The 16056-nt window shown below is 43.8% G+C and overlaps 1 protein-coding gene across 15 annotated transcripts in view; it reads left to right on the top strand.

Annotated features, from left to right (window-relative positions):
* rims1a (regulating synaptic membrane exocytosis 1a) overlaps positions 1-7193 on the top strand; it is a 118348-nt gene extending 111155 nt beyond the window's left edge. For all 15 annotated transcript variants that reach the window (XM_086258302.1, XM_086258304.1, XM_086258303.1 and 12 more), the window contains 7 exons: positions 233-447; positions 1277-1309; positions 2288-2453; positions 2887-2999; positions 3093-3194; positions 3334-3473; positions 4797-7193. In XM_086258302.1, coding sequence (XP_086114428.1) covers positions 233-447; positions 1277-1309; positions 2288-2453; positions 2887-2999; positions 3093-3194; positions 3334-3473; positions 4797-5015 — 988 coding nt within the window. In that variant the 3' untranslated portion in view covers positions 5016-7193. The remainder of the gene's footprint in view (positions 1-232; positions 448-1276; positions 1310-2287; positions 2454-2886; positions 3000-3092; positions 3195-3333; positions 3474-4796) is intronic.
* The last annotated feature ends 8863 nt before the right edge of the window (positions 7194-16056 follow it).

Genomic DNA, 16056 nt, shown 5'->3' with positions numbered 1-16056 from the left:
CACACACACACACACGCACACACACACACTCGCACGCGCACGCACACACGCACGCACACACACACACACACACACGCACACACACACACTCGCACACACACACACACACACGCACACACACACACACTCGCACGCGCACGCACGCACACACACACACACACACACACTGTCATTTAAACGTTTTGAAATAGGGTATCACAACATGTGTTATCATTTATAATGTCACCATCAGCCGAGCCATGCGCGCATCGGGTCGCCACATGATGAAGAGCACCAGCATCAGTGGTGAGATCTACGGCATGGAGCACGCTGACGGCAGCCAGTCAGACACGGCACTCGGGAGCCTGGGTAGCGGGATCAAGAAGCGGCGCTCAAGCCTGAGCCAGCGTGTTGTCGCCATCCTGCCGTCCAGAAGGAGTCGAAGTACCTCGCAGCTTAGCCAGACAGGTCAGACAACAGACTGACCAAGTGTCCGAGAAAAACGACGTGCAAAGATTTGTCCAGAAGGAAAAACTTTTGAATGTTGTTTTTTTTCTGTCTTTCTGTGTTGTGAGTCTGTTAACTTTCAAAAATGACCAAAATACATCTCCACATTAAAAAAATGAACTGAAAAATGTTAAATAACAGTTTTCACATAAAAATTCAATTTTACTCAAGAACTCATCAAGAAAAGTTAACTTACTAATAGGATTTTTTCACGACTACCCTTTTGCAGAATTTTGCTAAATATTTCACCCCCAGACGACAGCGGGGTACTGGTGGGTGTACTGGTGGGTGTACTGGTGGGTGTACTGGTGGGTGTACTGGAAGGTTTTTTTGGTTTTCTTAATTTTTTGCCGTGCCCCAGCTTTCCTCGAGAGGCTTTGCCTTTCCCCAGGCACTACTGTAAATAACAGATTCTTAATAATGGACTTACAATGAATTGCTGCACCATCTTGTGGTGCACATTGCACAAAAGTATGGCTTAGCCCTAATTTAATTTTTAGTTGATATCGCTTCAATACACAATTCAAGGACACATTTATAACATTTTAAACTGAACTTGATTCCTTAATCTGATGCTTCTTTATCTACACAAAGCAAGCTGGATTTCATAAGTGGTACTTTGATTTTATAAAGGACACATACATACATACATACATACATACATAAATACAGTGTGGTCACTAAATCCTGAAGAATAAGTTTTAAAAAATGTACAAGTTTACCAGTGTAACCAGTGTGCTGATGTTGCTGTTGTTTACTGGCTTTGTTGTTGTTATGTGTGTTATTTCAGAGGCGGCGGGTAAGGCGGCGGACAGACAGAAAGGTAAAGCAAAAGGCAGGAAGTCAGAGACTGTAGGATACAACAAGGAGGAAGGTTAACTGTGTAATAATAGTAATTGATTAGTCATTGCCTCACGCAGAATAGTAAATACAGGATCATTAACAGAGCGTGACCCCACATTGTACACCAGGAGGAGCATTAGTCCTTAAGTACTTTGTATAGCAGCAGTTCGATGTAACATCACACTCACGTCCCACTTTCACAGACGCAGGCAGAATAGGGCAAAGTCAGGCACAGAAAGCATAAGAAGTGGTTCAGTTAGGAATGATGAATGTTCCCAGCACTCCGTACACCGTTCCTGAACTGTTTCCGGCACGCTTCCTTACTCCACCCTCTTGTTTAACCATTATGCTTAAAGGCTGGTTCGGTCGTGGAAGAAGCCTGACTCAGTGAATTCAGAGTGTTCTCGTGAGCTGAGAATACAATATTTGTCTTTGAATTTTACATTTAAAATTAAAGTGGGTCTGAAAGAACTTTGTGTTTATGATAAAAACAAATGAACAAACAGCAGGCTTTTGAAAATGACTGAACTCTTCCTTTTTGATGCACACACTGTGTTATTTCCTCAACCCTCTGAGTTTTGCCTTTCCATCCCTGCTAAACATTTGAGGTGTGAGTGGACTGACTTTTGATTTTTAGTCAGATTTTCCTGCAGTGACCTCATCACCTAAGTACCATTAAAATTTTTTTACAATTCCCAAATAAAAGCATCTAAAGATTTGCATAGATTTGTCTGTCGTACAATAGTGTATTACTGAAATGCTGGTGATGTCACCGTGGGATGTTATTTTGCATGGGAAGGCCTGAAGAGATATATCTTAGGCTGTAGTTATCATGTTGAATTTTTGCAACAAAAAAAGAGAAATCCATCAGAGATGCCTGATAACTGATTAGGACCTAGGGTTGAATGACACATGCAAAGACCAGTGGCTAAAGCCCGTTTTCCTGTGTTTGCAACAGAAGCGTCAGCAGGTAAGAAGGTGGGTAAGGCCGGCAGCAGCAGCATCCAGAGGAGTGTGGAGACGGGCATGGCGGTGGAGTATCCACGAGGAGGGTCAGCCATGAACCGACAGGCGAGCAGAGAGTCGACCGACGGCAGCATGAACAGCTACAGCTCTGAGGGGAAGTACGTACATGCTGACAATATTGCCAAAACACAGGACAACACACAGAGGGCACTGTCAGTGTTCCTCTGATGTATTTATGTTCCCTATCAAACCTCTAAGAGCTCAATTTTTGGGGTCTTTTTTTCATTTTAACTCCAACTCCAACAAACATACTAGCTCTCTGAATAATGATTAAATTGATTGTTAACCCTCTTAGGTCTGAGTTGTCATCAGTGACTACTCTGCGACTATTACTTACTTTTAGCACTCTTAGCAATCAGAATAGATCATTTTTGTTTTGTTTTGTTGGCTGCAGGGAACAGAAAGTTATCTTTCTAAACAACAAACATCAAATGCTGTTAAGAATTTTTGGAAAAAGTTTTTACTGATTCTCTAAAAACTAGATGGAGTCAAAAACTGAGGACAGGTTTCATTTGTGTTTGTGTATGTCAGTTTGATCTTCTCAGGGATGCGTTTGGGTGCTGACAGTCAGTTCAGCGACTTCTTGGATGGATTAGGCCCCGGTCAGCTAGTGGGCAGACAAACGCTGGCGACACCAGCTATGGGTGAGTCACAGCTTCATCAGCTCTGCTCAATTGAGAAAGAGAGATTTTGTGTGTTGCACATTATTCTCTGAAATGGTCTGTTTTTAAAAACAGGTGATGTTCAGATTGGTTTGATGGACAAGAAAGGCCAGCTGGAGGTGGAGGTGATCAGGGCACGAGGCCTTACCCCCAAACCAGGCTCTAAATCCCTCCCAGGTAACACACGTTCATACAAAACTAATTCCTTGTAGCACTTACAGTTAAATTAAGGTGGATGCAACCTAAAGCAACCTCCATACTGTCCCCGTTTTTTCCCATAAAACTTATTTTTACCCTCTCCTGACCACTCTCTCAGCTCCCTATGTAAAAGTGTACCTGCTGGATAATGGAACATGTAAAGCCAAAAAGAAAACTAAGATTGCACGAAAGACCCTGGAGCCGCTCTACCAGCAGCACCTGCTCTTCGATGAGAGTCCCCAGGGCAAGGTGCTTCAGGTAATGATCACATTTTTTATGGGAAAACTCGTTGAAAGAAGAAGCTCTAGTTAAAAATGTATTAATAGTGAAAGGTCAGAGTGTTATTGGGGACATTACAGTGAAACTGCCATAGACTGTATATCTTGGAACAATAGACTTATGGTACTTTCCAATAGTCCATAGCCTTTACAGAGTATCCAGAGAGCATTCACAGTGCTTAACGTGTTCCACATTTATGTTCTTGTACACGTCACATATATAACATTATTCTAAAATGGATTAAATTCATTTTTCACCTCAGATTCATGCCCATAATTACAAAGTAAAATAAGGTTTATTCCAGCTTTACTGAAAACAAAAAACAAAATATAACATGTACATTCACAAGCTTTTCCGAGACGCTTTCCTGTTTCCAGTGATCACCTGTCAGCAGTTTGATTGATTGCAGTCCATTACCGACGATATGTGACAAATCGTCTGTATGTTACGCGTTCGGAAACATGAGAACCGTTTGCAATGAATCTACACTTGTACATTTATTTTATTTTGTCATGAATCGCTTTGGAAAACACTGTCTCATACGATTATTACGTCATTCCATTGGAGTCCATTCACAATCCGGTGCGTATCATAGGGACGTGGAAGGTTACCTTTCACGTGGGAAGGCTTGGGACGTGGTAAATCGGAAATGTGGTAAATTGGGGTGGTAAATTCAGCCTCAGTTGACAGTGCATGTGAGTACAAACCAAGCCATGAAGTCCAAGAGATTGTCTGTAGGCTTCAGAGACACTGAGATTGTATCAAGGCACAGATCAGGGTACAGGCACGAGAAGAACGTTTGCATCATTGAATGGCGCAGTGAGCACAGTGGACAACCTTTTTTTCTGGAATTACAAGTTTTTGTTTAACCCCAAAAACGAGTGTGTTGAGAAAGTGCGTTGTTTTTACTGTTTATTTTATTGTTTTGACTTAATTAGTAGGATTAGAACGGAACACGTTAACACTATGATACGGGTCACAACTAAGGGTATAAGTCCCCTGTAATTAAAGGAATTTCAGTGTATTTTATTAGAAATTAGAATGTGATTTGATTTGCTTACAAATACTTAGTTGCAATCAGGTTTTTACAGGAAACAAAGAAATAATTAACTGTAAGTAAAATGAAATGGTAAGTAAGTCATTTGAAGTGATGCATAAAGCATTTTAAAATCTTTTATTATGAGCATTTTGTTTTCCTTTGCACGTTGAACCTGGAAATCTGTAAGGTTATGTGTTGTGGTGATTGTACCTTTGTCTTTTCAGTCAATCCTAAATCAATTCATCTGCCGTTCTTTCCTCCAGGTGATAGTGTGGGGTGACTATGGACGATTGGACCACAAATGTTTCATGGGTGTAGCACAGATACTGTTGGAGGAGCTGGACCTCTCTAGTACGGTGATCGGCTGGTACAAACTTTTTCCACCATCCTCCCTGGTGGACCCTACATTAGCTCCGCTCACACGGCTGGCGTCTCAGACGTCACTGGACAGCTCAGGACCGCCGCCGGGCGTTCGGTCCTAGTGACCGGACGGTGACCGCCTACCCCTCAACACCCCTTAAGTGACAAAATAGAATAATGGACCACAGCTACTGGACCACTACTGAGCAGAGGGGTGACAACACGCCCCGAGGATGTCGACGAGAAGCCCTCTTTCAAATGATGAAAAGCCAGACGGAGAGACAGGGAATGCGAGTGAGAAAGAGAGGGAGAGATAGAACTAGCCAATCAAAGCTTAGCTGGAGTCTGACAATCACGTCTCACACCTTCCCTCTCCCTCCTCCTTACACCTTTTTGTGTTCAAAGTTTTGCTTTCTTTGTTTTCTCCTCTGACCTGCAGCAGTGGAGGCTTCTGTCCAACATTGTTTTCTTTTTTCCGTATTTCCTTGTGCAGCCACTATCAGAGCACCCAAACAAAGTGGGGTTCTCCGCCTAGTAACCCTCCAGCCAATCAGAGTAGAGCTTACAGCCAGGCCACAGGGAAAAGTGTGGAAGTAGCAAATAGTTGCGGCTTCACAGGTTTGGCTGTTGTCTCTTCAGGTTTTACCGTGGCGATAGTGATGAGCTCAAGGGGACAGAGGGTTGGTCCCGTTTAACCGTGATGGAAAGGGAGCCTGCACATGCACTCGCACATTCTTAGCCTTGACAGGAAAAGCTGGACTCGTTCATTCGAATCGAGGCCAAACCTTTTCCGTGTGGAAAGAAAACATAGACCAAATTGCGGATTAGAATTTCACTTTTGATTTTGGATCTTTTGTTTTTTCCTGCCTTTGTTTTTGCCCACTGTCCAGAATGGTGCCACATGGTGCAGACTCCCTCTGTGTATGTCTATGTTTGGTTTATGAGCGATGGCATGCCAAAGGCCAGTGACAAAGGCCAGGCCACATTTCTTTGAATACCCTCCGCCCGACCGCCACCGCCCGTCTCCTCCCCTCCCCAAACCCCTCGAACTCCCCCTGTGGGAGGGAGCAGCATGACTCGGGGACGCCCCCTCCCCGGCCCCCAAGCTGCATGCACGTTTCTTTCTTTCGTTCCGTTTCGTTTTTTCGGTTCGTTTCTCTACTTTTTTGTAAAATCGAAAGACGAGACAAATTAAGGAACAATTCTCAAAAAAACAAAAACAGAAAAAAAGACTAGACTATGTGTGTTAGTTCCACATACTTTTAGGCCAGCTTGTATGTTGCATGTTCTTGTACAGTTTGCTCGTACTGAATATGAATACAAACCGAGAAAAGCCAAGCCATCCCCGCCCCCTAACAAGAGCGGATCTAATGGGGGGGAGGGTGACAATCCCACCCAGGCCTCGCCTACCACTCTGGGTCTAAATATCCGTATTAGGAAGTCTCCAAAAGAAAAAAAGAAATTGTCTGAATTATTTTTTTCTTTGAACCCTTTGAACAACAGTGCTGTTCTGTAGTACTGAGCATACTCGAACCCCTGGCGTATCCGAGGATGTAGGTGTCTAAACTGTAGTTTATGACGGTCGGGGCTAGAGACAGAGATAGAGAATGTGTGTATAACAGCTAAATGTATATGAAGTATCATTATGAGTTTGATATAAATTATAAAGATATAGATATATGAATATAAAAAAAGAGTGTATCTGACTGTACACCCGTCACCAATACACGCAGACATGCACACTTTGTACATACAAATTAGGCTTGAACTTAAGTTATGAACGAACAAACGCATCGCTGACACACAAACATTCCTGGTCTTGTTGAGGGGAATACGCGCCCAGTGCTTGAGCTGCTGAGTGGCTACGAGACACAAGTGGGCGCCAATAGGCCTTTATTTTGATTTTGTCCCAGTTGCAGAAAAACAAGCAGAACCAATTGGAGCAAAGTTTACTTTCTCTTCCTGAAAACCATGTTTTTCTCCCCCCGTTTATTGGTTTGGACTGGACTTCTAAAGCCAACAAGAAACCTGGTTTTGCAGACATATTTTGCAGATGTTTTTTTGTTGAAGCACTTGGCGGTACGGCCGACTGCCCCTTTCCTTTGTCAGTATTACTCCAGGAATACTGATTGTTTACAGCCCATGGCTCCCCACTCCCAAACCACGATACTAGACGAAAGATGAAGTATTCACTGCAACAGTTCTTGTTTGTATAACAGATGTGGCTCTACTGATGTGTATGTTTTATATTCAAGAGTTCATTTTTATTATTTACAAATAAAAGACTGTGTGGAAGAAGAGCGTGGCCTTTTTGAACCCAGTGCTCCCAGGTTATTGTGTACCTGATGACTAAAGGCACATGTCATATGCTGAATGTGATTTTTTTTTTTTTTATATAGGTTTCTTCACAATTTCAGAAGCACAAACTTGGTGAATGGTGGTAATGAGCAACATGATGGTACACTTGTGTCTTAACTGTCTCACTTTTAGATCCAGCCCCAAGTGGCTATAAATATGCTTCAATAAGGAGGTCATTTGGAATTATTGAGCATAATTTTTCGAGTTGCAGAAATGAATTAAGCTTTTGGGAGATTAGTCTCTGATGACCCATCACTGCAGAATGCAATGCCAGTGGTAACTGGAATCAGGACAGGACCCCCTGGAGTCCAGTTATTGGTGGTGATGAAGATGAAGATGGAGGGTTGGATGGAGCTCTGAGTGACCAGGGCAAGGCGAAAACTGAGAAGGAGGTGAGTTGCACAAAATGACAGAGGAGCACTGAGATAGAAAGTATGCAGAGTGCAGGTTGATTGGCATCTAAGGCAGGCAAGAAGATGGCTGGACCTGACCAATGATGTCAGCATTAAGTTGACAGTGCGACAAAGTGGAAGTGATGCAAAGAACAGCGGCCTGGCCCTAATTGCCACCCCCATTGTTAAATGATGAATTAATTGTCATTAACCACATTTTTTTGAAAGCTGAGTTCACTTTCACTAGCCACACGCCAGAAAGAAAGCTGCCTGATAAAGTGAAGCCGTCTAGAAGATCTCAAAAGCAATGCACCATGTCACAATCTAAAGAAAAGTCATTGACAGCTCTCAGTCCGGAAGGGGTTTCAAAGGCATTTCTAAGGTTTTGAGACTCTAGTGAAACAGTGTGAGCCATTACCCACAAATGGAGAAAACCTGGAAGAGTGGTGAGTCTTTGCTGGAGTGGCCAACCGAGGAGGTCACAAAGGAACCCAGAACAACATCCAAAGAACTTCAGGCCTCACTTTTCTCAGCTATGGTCAGTGTCAGCGCAAAAATGGGAGAGTTCATGGCTCGTCACATTTTACAAAAAAACTTTTTTTTTGCGCCTTTGCGCAATTTAGAATCAGCAGTTAACCTAACCCCACTAGGTGCATGTCTTTGGACTGTGGTAGGAAGCTGGAGTACCTGGAGAGAACCCACGGAAACACAAGGAGAACATGCACGATCCACACAGAAAGAACCCGGTGTGAACAGTAACAGTGCCAAAAGTCTAGTTTATTTAACAAAAATTTATTTTGACTTCTAGTTCTAGTTTTTAGTTTAGTGTTAGTTAAGTATAAAAACCTTGTTACACACTAAACTGTGAGCTGATATGAAGGAGGTGCATGTACGAGATCAGAGGATGGAAAGTTCTCTGACGCATTTATGATTGATTGATAGCAAACAATACATCCAGCCTCCTGAGCAAATACCGTCTTTACACTCAGCCTGTGTCATGATTTCATTTTCATTTCTCATGGGTTTTGTTTTCACTGGCCACAAAACAAATAGTCTGGCTTTTTTTTTAATTTCACAATTGAACTCATAAAGTTACTAAACTACTTGACACACATACAGTCCGGTGTACGTTAGTGAAAGAAGCGCTTGAGCCCTAGGTGCAACATTCGTAGCTCTTTAGTGCCATCTAGTGGTGACTTGAAACGAATCAATTTGCAAATCTGGCAGAAACATTGGATCTCATCATTTTCCCTCTGTCAGGCGTGGTTTACACTAAGACAGGTGATGCACTGTGCTGACAAATATTTCAGAGACGAATATAAATGAAAACAGTTTGAAAATTATGCCATGCCTGTAAAGTACACACAGTATGCGTTCAGCTTGTATACATATACTGTACATTTTGATAGTTTCTTTTGCAAAGTATTTTTTTCTGTTCTTTTACATAAAAATGCTACTTTGTGAATCCCGATCCCAAAGCTCCCATAAAATTCATTCAAAAATACTAAATGCCTCATATAGTGACATACTCACACGAACAAGTGACAAATTAAAGGAAAAAACGCCTCAAGCTCTCATTAAGGTTTTTTTGTTTTGTTTTGGTTTTTTTTGATCACCAAAACGTGTAAGTGGAACAGCTACAATGTGAAAACGGACTCACCAAGTTTGTGGAAGTCCACCGGAGGGACGGAACACCATTCATCAGAAGACAGATTTTCATCCTGGATGAGAGCACTCCCATCAGGACAGAAATGATGAAAGTGATGGCTCCAAACAAATTTGTACACATTTGCAGTGATGATTCACCTCTGGGGGGCAGGTGGAGCCAAAAAGCATTAAAAAGCAAAACATTTTTGCTTGTGAGTTTTATTTTTGCGCCACTGTTCTGAGCCTTTGATCGGAGGAATACAGACTTACTGAGTTTCAATCCCTGTTGTGCTGTTATATGACATATATGCTTAGCATGTGTCAAACTCAGTGCAATAAACAAACAAAAAGAGGCAAAAATAAAAACGGCAAGAGAAACAAGATTTCATTACATTTTATTCTGTTAAAATGACCGAGTGTTGCATCTGTGGTGTTATGGCACAAACGGGTCTCATATACAGATTGCAGATGAGAAAAGTCCATTTAGCTTCCTAAAACACAAGTCTACAGTTTGCACTGCAGTGAGACAAAAAACTAAAATTCTTCCATTCCTGGTGGGCTCCTGGTTCCACAAATAAAAACAAAAAAGTTTGTGGCTCTCAGTAATAAAATAAATAACAATGTAGACAAGAAGCCAAAGATAAGGAGTGAAATTTCATGTCTTTATCACAAGTCCCAGTCAGATCACCTGTCCGGCAATCTTTTAAATGACGCCGCCAATCAGCAGCCACGTGTAAATTTAACATATTAAGATTTGGTCGGTCTGATCCAATAGTGGCCCCCCTGTTTTTTCTTTATTATTAATAATATAATTGTGGTTTCTCTATGCTTTTATTGAACACGTCGTGACTTTATTTTGGAAAGTGCTCGGCCTTGATAAGCACGAGCCACACACCGTAATAACCAGGACACTGGGTTGCTTCCATCTGCTGCTCTAACCTGAGTGAGTGTGGTCACCTCCTCTTCTGCTGGACGCAGTTCCGCTGTGAGGAGGAGGAGGAGGGCCTGTGGAATGTTACAATATAACGTATAATTGAGCACTTTTGATAATGATATGTTGTCAGCCGTGGCGCGTCGTCCTCTGAGACGCAGTCTGCGAACACACAAGTTATTTTCTTTTTTTTGTGTTCGCAGTCAGCTGATTGGGGAAGTGTGACGGCCGCTGGTTAACAGGCACACTGAAACAGAAGGGTGTCATGTCACATTAGATTTGTCATGCAGCCTCACTCCACCAGCCCCAGCCTCACACACACACACACACACACACACACACACACACACACACACACACACACACACACACACACACTGCTCCCCTCGGTGGTAATGGTTTGAAACCCACCCACCCCTCGTGGAGGACTGTGTGTCAGCGCTCCAGAGCTCATTAGAAAGTCGGTGCCGTGAGATCAGTCCTTACGCACTGCTCCCCGCTCCTTCAGCCGGGCCGCACCGCCGCTGTGGGTACAGCTCTGGCCTCCTCTGCCTCACACCCCTTCTTTCTGTGCGGCTTTTGCAAAATATTGATATTCATTTAAAAAAAAATAAAGAGGAAAAAAGCAGGATTTATCGTTGCAAGCTCTCCGATGAGCGGCCCAATTTATGGCGTATGCTATCATTTAGCCTCTGATCACGATTTCTTAGTAATGATAATAATAATAATAATAATAATAATAATAATAATAATAATAATAATATACAAGACTTAAAATGTATATAAAAGATTTGAAAATATTTTATTATAATAATAAAATATTTTTACAGATTTTTCAGAGCACAATTTGACAGCTCACTGCACAGATACCTTTACTTGAAATATTCATTTATAAAACCTTCAAAACAATTAAAATTAGGCGCTTTAAAAAATCTAATAAGAATAATATGATCATAAACGGCTCATTTAACCGTTAAGCTGTGTTTTCAGTGAAGATGAGCAGATAGCAGAAAGGTGAGCTTGTTTGTGGTTTTGTTTCCAGATTTCTGAGCTCTGAGGTTTTATTTGTTATTATTATTATTATTTTATTGTTATTATTTTTTTCTTTAAAAAAATTCCTGAAAAACAAACTAAACAAAAACGACATTTGAGATTCTTTGTTCTTGCTTGAACAGCAGCTCTCACGCTGCTGCTTCTCTTCTTAAGTTTCTAATCTTTGAATGATTTCATTGATTTGAGGCATCAGTGAATTTATATTTATATTACGTTAAAAAAAAACAAACCCAAAAAACATGAATAAAACTGTTTTTATCAGAAAGTAAAATCACCTAATTATTTGTCCAAAACGTATTTTCCTACTATTAATATGATAAAAAACAAAAACAAATAAAGCAAATACTATTTGTATTTATTTATTTTCATTTGAAATAAATCTCCATTATATTTCTATCCTGAGTCTCCGGGCCCTCTGCGCTTTGTAAAGCGGGGGTCCCTTATATATTCTCACTCGCTCTCATACTGATCGCAATTGGACACAAGGGGGCGCTCGAGTCCTTGTTTGGACACAATAAAGAAGGCGAGCGACCGCAACTGGAAGCTTGTTGATTTAAATGGCGGTCTTTATGCTGTTATGTCACAGCGATCATGGAGTTTGTGGTTTTATTCACCCCGACATAAAACACATCAGCCAGGCTTCGTTCACTTCAAGCGCATGCGCTGCCGGGCTCATTCTGATCAGGAAAAGGTGAGTGTCAGAGACTGACGAAGCTAGTCGCTGTTTGAACCCTAATCAGCACCGTCCACTCATACACCATCCAAACACACACCATGCACCCATACAGCTCTTCATTTAAAGCAGCTTTGAAGTTTGTTGGAGTTTAGTTTTGCATGTTTCCTCCAGTGTGAGTCAGTCAGTGAGCTCTTTCCAATAATACTTGGTCCTAAATTACTTTCCAAATGATTTTGGATTATTTGTCAGCTTTCTGCAGTCGAGTCTTAAAATGGTGCTAGTCTGACATTACTGACATCCCTCCCTGCATCTGCAGGCCCGGAGACAGACGAATACTCGGCTGTCCCGAGTGCCCAGTTCCCCTCCTGTCGTTCATCCCCAAAGGAACCAATTTAGGGAAAAATTAACAACAATTTAGGCTTAGCCACCATCAACGCCCCTGTGTATGCTAAGGATGGGTGAATGGAGGTGGATGGATGGTTTGTGGTCCTTTGAGGCGTTCCCAGTTGACCTTATCGGTCGGCAAAACTCGCACTAAATGTCTGCTTCCGGTGTGAGCCACACATTAATAACAGACTCCTAAACATTGACCGGAAGTTTAAAATCTCTCATCTCTCCTTAATTTGACTGAGAACCTTCACCGTCTCATCACACACACGAAAAGGAGATTGGGAGGACGAAAGCATCTAAAGTTGTGTGTGTGTGTGTGTGTGTGTGTGTGTGTGTGTGTGTGTGTGTGTGGGGGGGGGGGGGGGGGGGGGGTGATAATTTGCTCTATAGCCGTGTAATCCCGCCCGATTTCATCTAATACCAGCGCTCCGACGCAACGGCGTGCGCGCACATCTCCAGATGTGATAATGGGCGCGTTGTGGAAAGAAAAAAATCCAACCCGCTCGCCTTATTGTAAAGCTTTGTGGGATCAAAAAATAAGGTGTGTGTGTGTGTGCATGCTCTCTATACGTGGGGATGTGCGGGGACTGGAGCCTGAAATTCCTCCGCAAAGAAAGAAAGAAGGACAGGAAGAAAAAAAGAATTACAGGATCTGGAGCTTTTTATCTGTGTTTTTTTCTTATGGTTTGTTGTCGTGTTTGGTGTGTGGTTTCAGGAACGAACAGAACGAATAAGAGAAGCAGGTTTGCAGGTACTAACCGAGTTAACAATTAATGGAAATTAATGGAAAGGTTTGACTTCTCTAAATAATTCCGCACTTGTGTGTAAATTCAGGAAACAGCCGAGCGCGAATTGTTCGGGTGTGTGTGCTCGTGTTACTGGCAGGATGGAGATCGGATCCTTTCATTTACACAAGCGGGAGCGTTTTAGGCCGCATACGCGTGTGGAACGTGTCCGGTGGAACCTTGTAAGTGTGTGTGAGGCCGGTTTACATCGCACGTTCTTACGCACAGGATTCTGGATAATTAAGATTGTTTTTAAAAAAAGCATCAAAGCAGGAGAGAGGAGGAGAGAAACGGATAAAAAGGAGCGTGGAAAAGGACGGAGGGGGTGTGTGTGGAGCTGATTTATCTCCGGAGCCCCCCCACATTCACACTCACGCACCCCACCCCACCCCCGGTCATTTCCATATATTGAAATGCGCCCCCAGTACCTCAATTTTCCCGGAGCTGTCGTGCGTGCAAAGGAAGGCGCGCATGTGACCACCGCCGATCTGACGCCCTGTACCCCCTCCCCCCGTCAAAGTGCTCCAGTGTCCGGTCACCCGGTGTGTGTGAGAGAGTGCGTACTGAGGTGTGCTCGGAGAATAAAAGTGCTGAGCGCGAAACTGTGAAGTTAAAAAAGGCGGCGTGTGGCCTACATACGGAGCAGCTAACATCCTGCTGTCTGCTCTTTATCTGCGCGCACGCACCTGACACCCCCCCCACACACACACACACACTTACTTTAAACACAGAGATGTAATAAAAGATTAAATATGGACCTCAGTGAGCCACACACACACACACACACACACACACACACACACACACACACACACACACACACACACACACACACACACTCTCTTGCTGCAGCATTAAACGTGCAGCCTGACTGATTTATGACGGAATCAGGCGACGCGCCGAACATTTACATATCCCCCCCCCCCCTGGCTCACTCCCCGAGTCCGAGCACCGCTGCGGGCTTTGATCAATGTCCCACCGTGACTTAGAGTGTATGTACGGGAGCAGAGGAGGAGGAAGAGGAAGACACATTCTTTGTTGCCGACAGATGGAGATGGGTGTAGACAGAGGTCAAGGTTGGCGTTCTCGGATCTGCGCGCGGGGGTAATGAACAACACAAAAACAAAACCTTCTTAAATAAGTGCGGGTGACAGAGGACGCTGATGGTCCGGGCCTGTTTACAACCACGTTTAACGTCACATTCGTGCCCCACTGTGCGCGCAAAGCTGAAGCGAAGAGTTTATCACACGGAGCCAATTTTCACCCCCCCCCCCCTCCCGCCCCAAAACAAAAAAACAAAACAAAAAGACGCTGATCAGGAAGTTAGAACAACCTGTCCACAGTGATCAGTCACGTGACAGATTCCCAGCTTGCTCCTGGATGTTTTCTCTCTCTCCGCTCCTCTCTCTCACTCAGGTGCACCTCCGCGTGTCACCTTCTACAGTTACAGGATCAGGTTTAGTGGAAGCGGTGGCCGCCTGTCGCCAGCACGAGCAACAGGCCACCCAGGATACCAGATGCCCCGGACCGAGAGCGAAACAACCCCACTTCACCCCAACTCCACCCAGCCCGGTTTATCCCAGTTTGAAACGGACCAAGTCATTTATCAAATGAGAGGCACCTTTAACCCGTGTTTAACGCTTTCAGAGAGGAAACATTCAGCACGGAGTTTGTTTGTTTTTTAACGCAGCTTTTGAATGATCAATGCACACCTCAGGGGGGAAAAGAGTACATTTCTAACAACAAATCGCTACAAACGTCTCCCTAACTGCACAAACTAAACCCGGGAATCCACAATGAACGTCCACGTAACGCCTAAGAAAACAAAACAAAACGCGCTCCGTGAAGACAGAAGAATGAAAGGTTTATGCCTCTCTCCGTCGTCACTGAATTCCTTTGCTTTTCACTGCCTGCCTACAATAGATAAATAACTAAATGTCACTTACTGTGATATTTTAATCCACGCAAACGTACATACACACACGGGTTACAGTTAAAATCTGACACGCTGGATTAAATAATCCACAAATCTCTTATTTACACTCACACAGAATAGCTCGTAACACGGATTATTATTATGATTATTTTATAATTATTATTATTGTACTTTTAAACAATAACGCAGATGTTGTAGTTTACTGCTGCTCTCCTGTTTCGTATCAAACTCTGAGCAGTAAATCAAACCCGTCTGCTCCGCTCAGCTTTAAATCTGCCTCAACTTCACCACACGCTCGCAAACGGGATAATCACCCTATGTGGGATAATCGTCGTGCACGCGCCCCCGGCACAAACACACACACACACACACACACACACACACACACACACACACACACACACACACACACACACACACACACACACTCTCGCCTCGCTACCGGTCGGTCTAATAAGCCACGCAGCGAGTTGCAACCTGCAGAAATTTTTCACTCACTGGTCACGCTGAACCTCCGCCTCCTCTTCTTCTTTTTCTCCCCCCCCCACCCCCCTCTTCCTCCTCCTCCTCCTCCTTTCTGCCTTGCCTCCCTCCACCTCCACCACCCCCTCGGTATTAAGTGCGCGTCCTCTGCGGTCAGTGCGCGTATCTCCGGGTCTCCAGAAGCAGCCGCCGGATCCTCCTCTCTCCTCCCGCTCAGCAGCCGCTGGTGCTTCGCGAGCTTCTTTTCCCCGGGAGATCCTCTCCGTCTGCCTCTCTTCCCCCTCCCGGTATACCGCAGCGATCTCCTTCTCCGGTTCCTCCGCCCGGCCCCGGCGGTACTCTCTCCTCTGTGCGTCCTCCGAACAAACCGGCGGAGTCGCGTCTTTGCTGCCGTTCTATCACCAAACCCCCTTTATTACCAGAGTATTTACAAGCTCTCCCCCCCTCCTCCTCCTCTTCTTTTTCTTCCTCCTCTTCCTCCTCCTTCTCCTCTTCTCCACCCTCCACCACCA

The sequence above is a fragment of the Aulonocara sp. 'chitande type north' Nkhata Bay genome, linkage group LG13, assembly GCF_057382095.1.
Source record: "Aulonocara sp. 'chitande type north' Nkhata Bay isolate Kocher_YH1m ecotype deep benthic linkage group LG13, A_spYH_male_GT1.1, whole genome shotgun sequence".
Taxonomy (NCBI): domain Eukaryota; kingdom Metazoa; phylum Chordata; class Actinopteri; order Cichliformes; family Cichlidae; genus Aulonocara; species Aulonocara sp. 'chitande type north' Nkhata Bay.
This window is presented reverse-complemented; position numbering and strand designations above follow the sequence as displayed.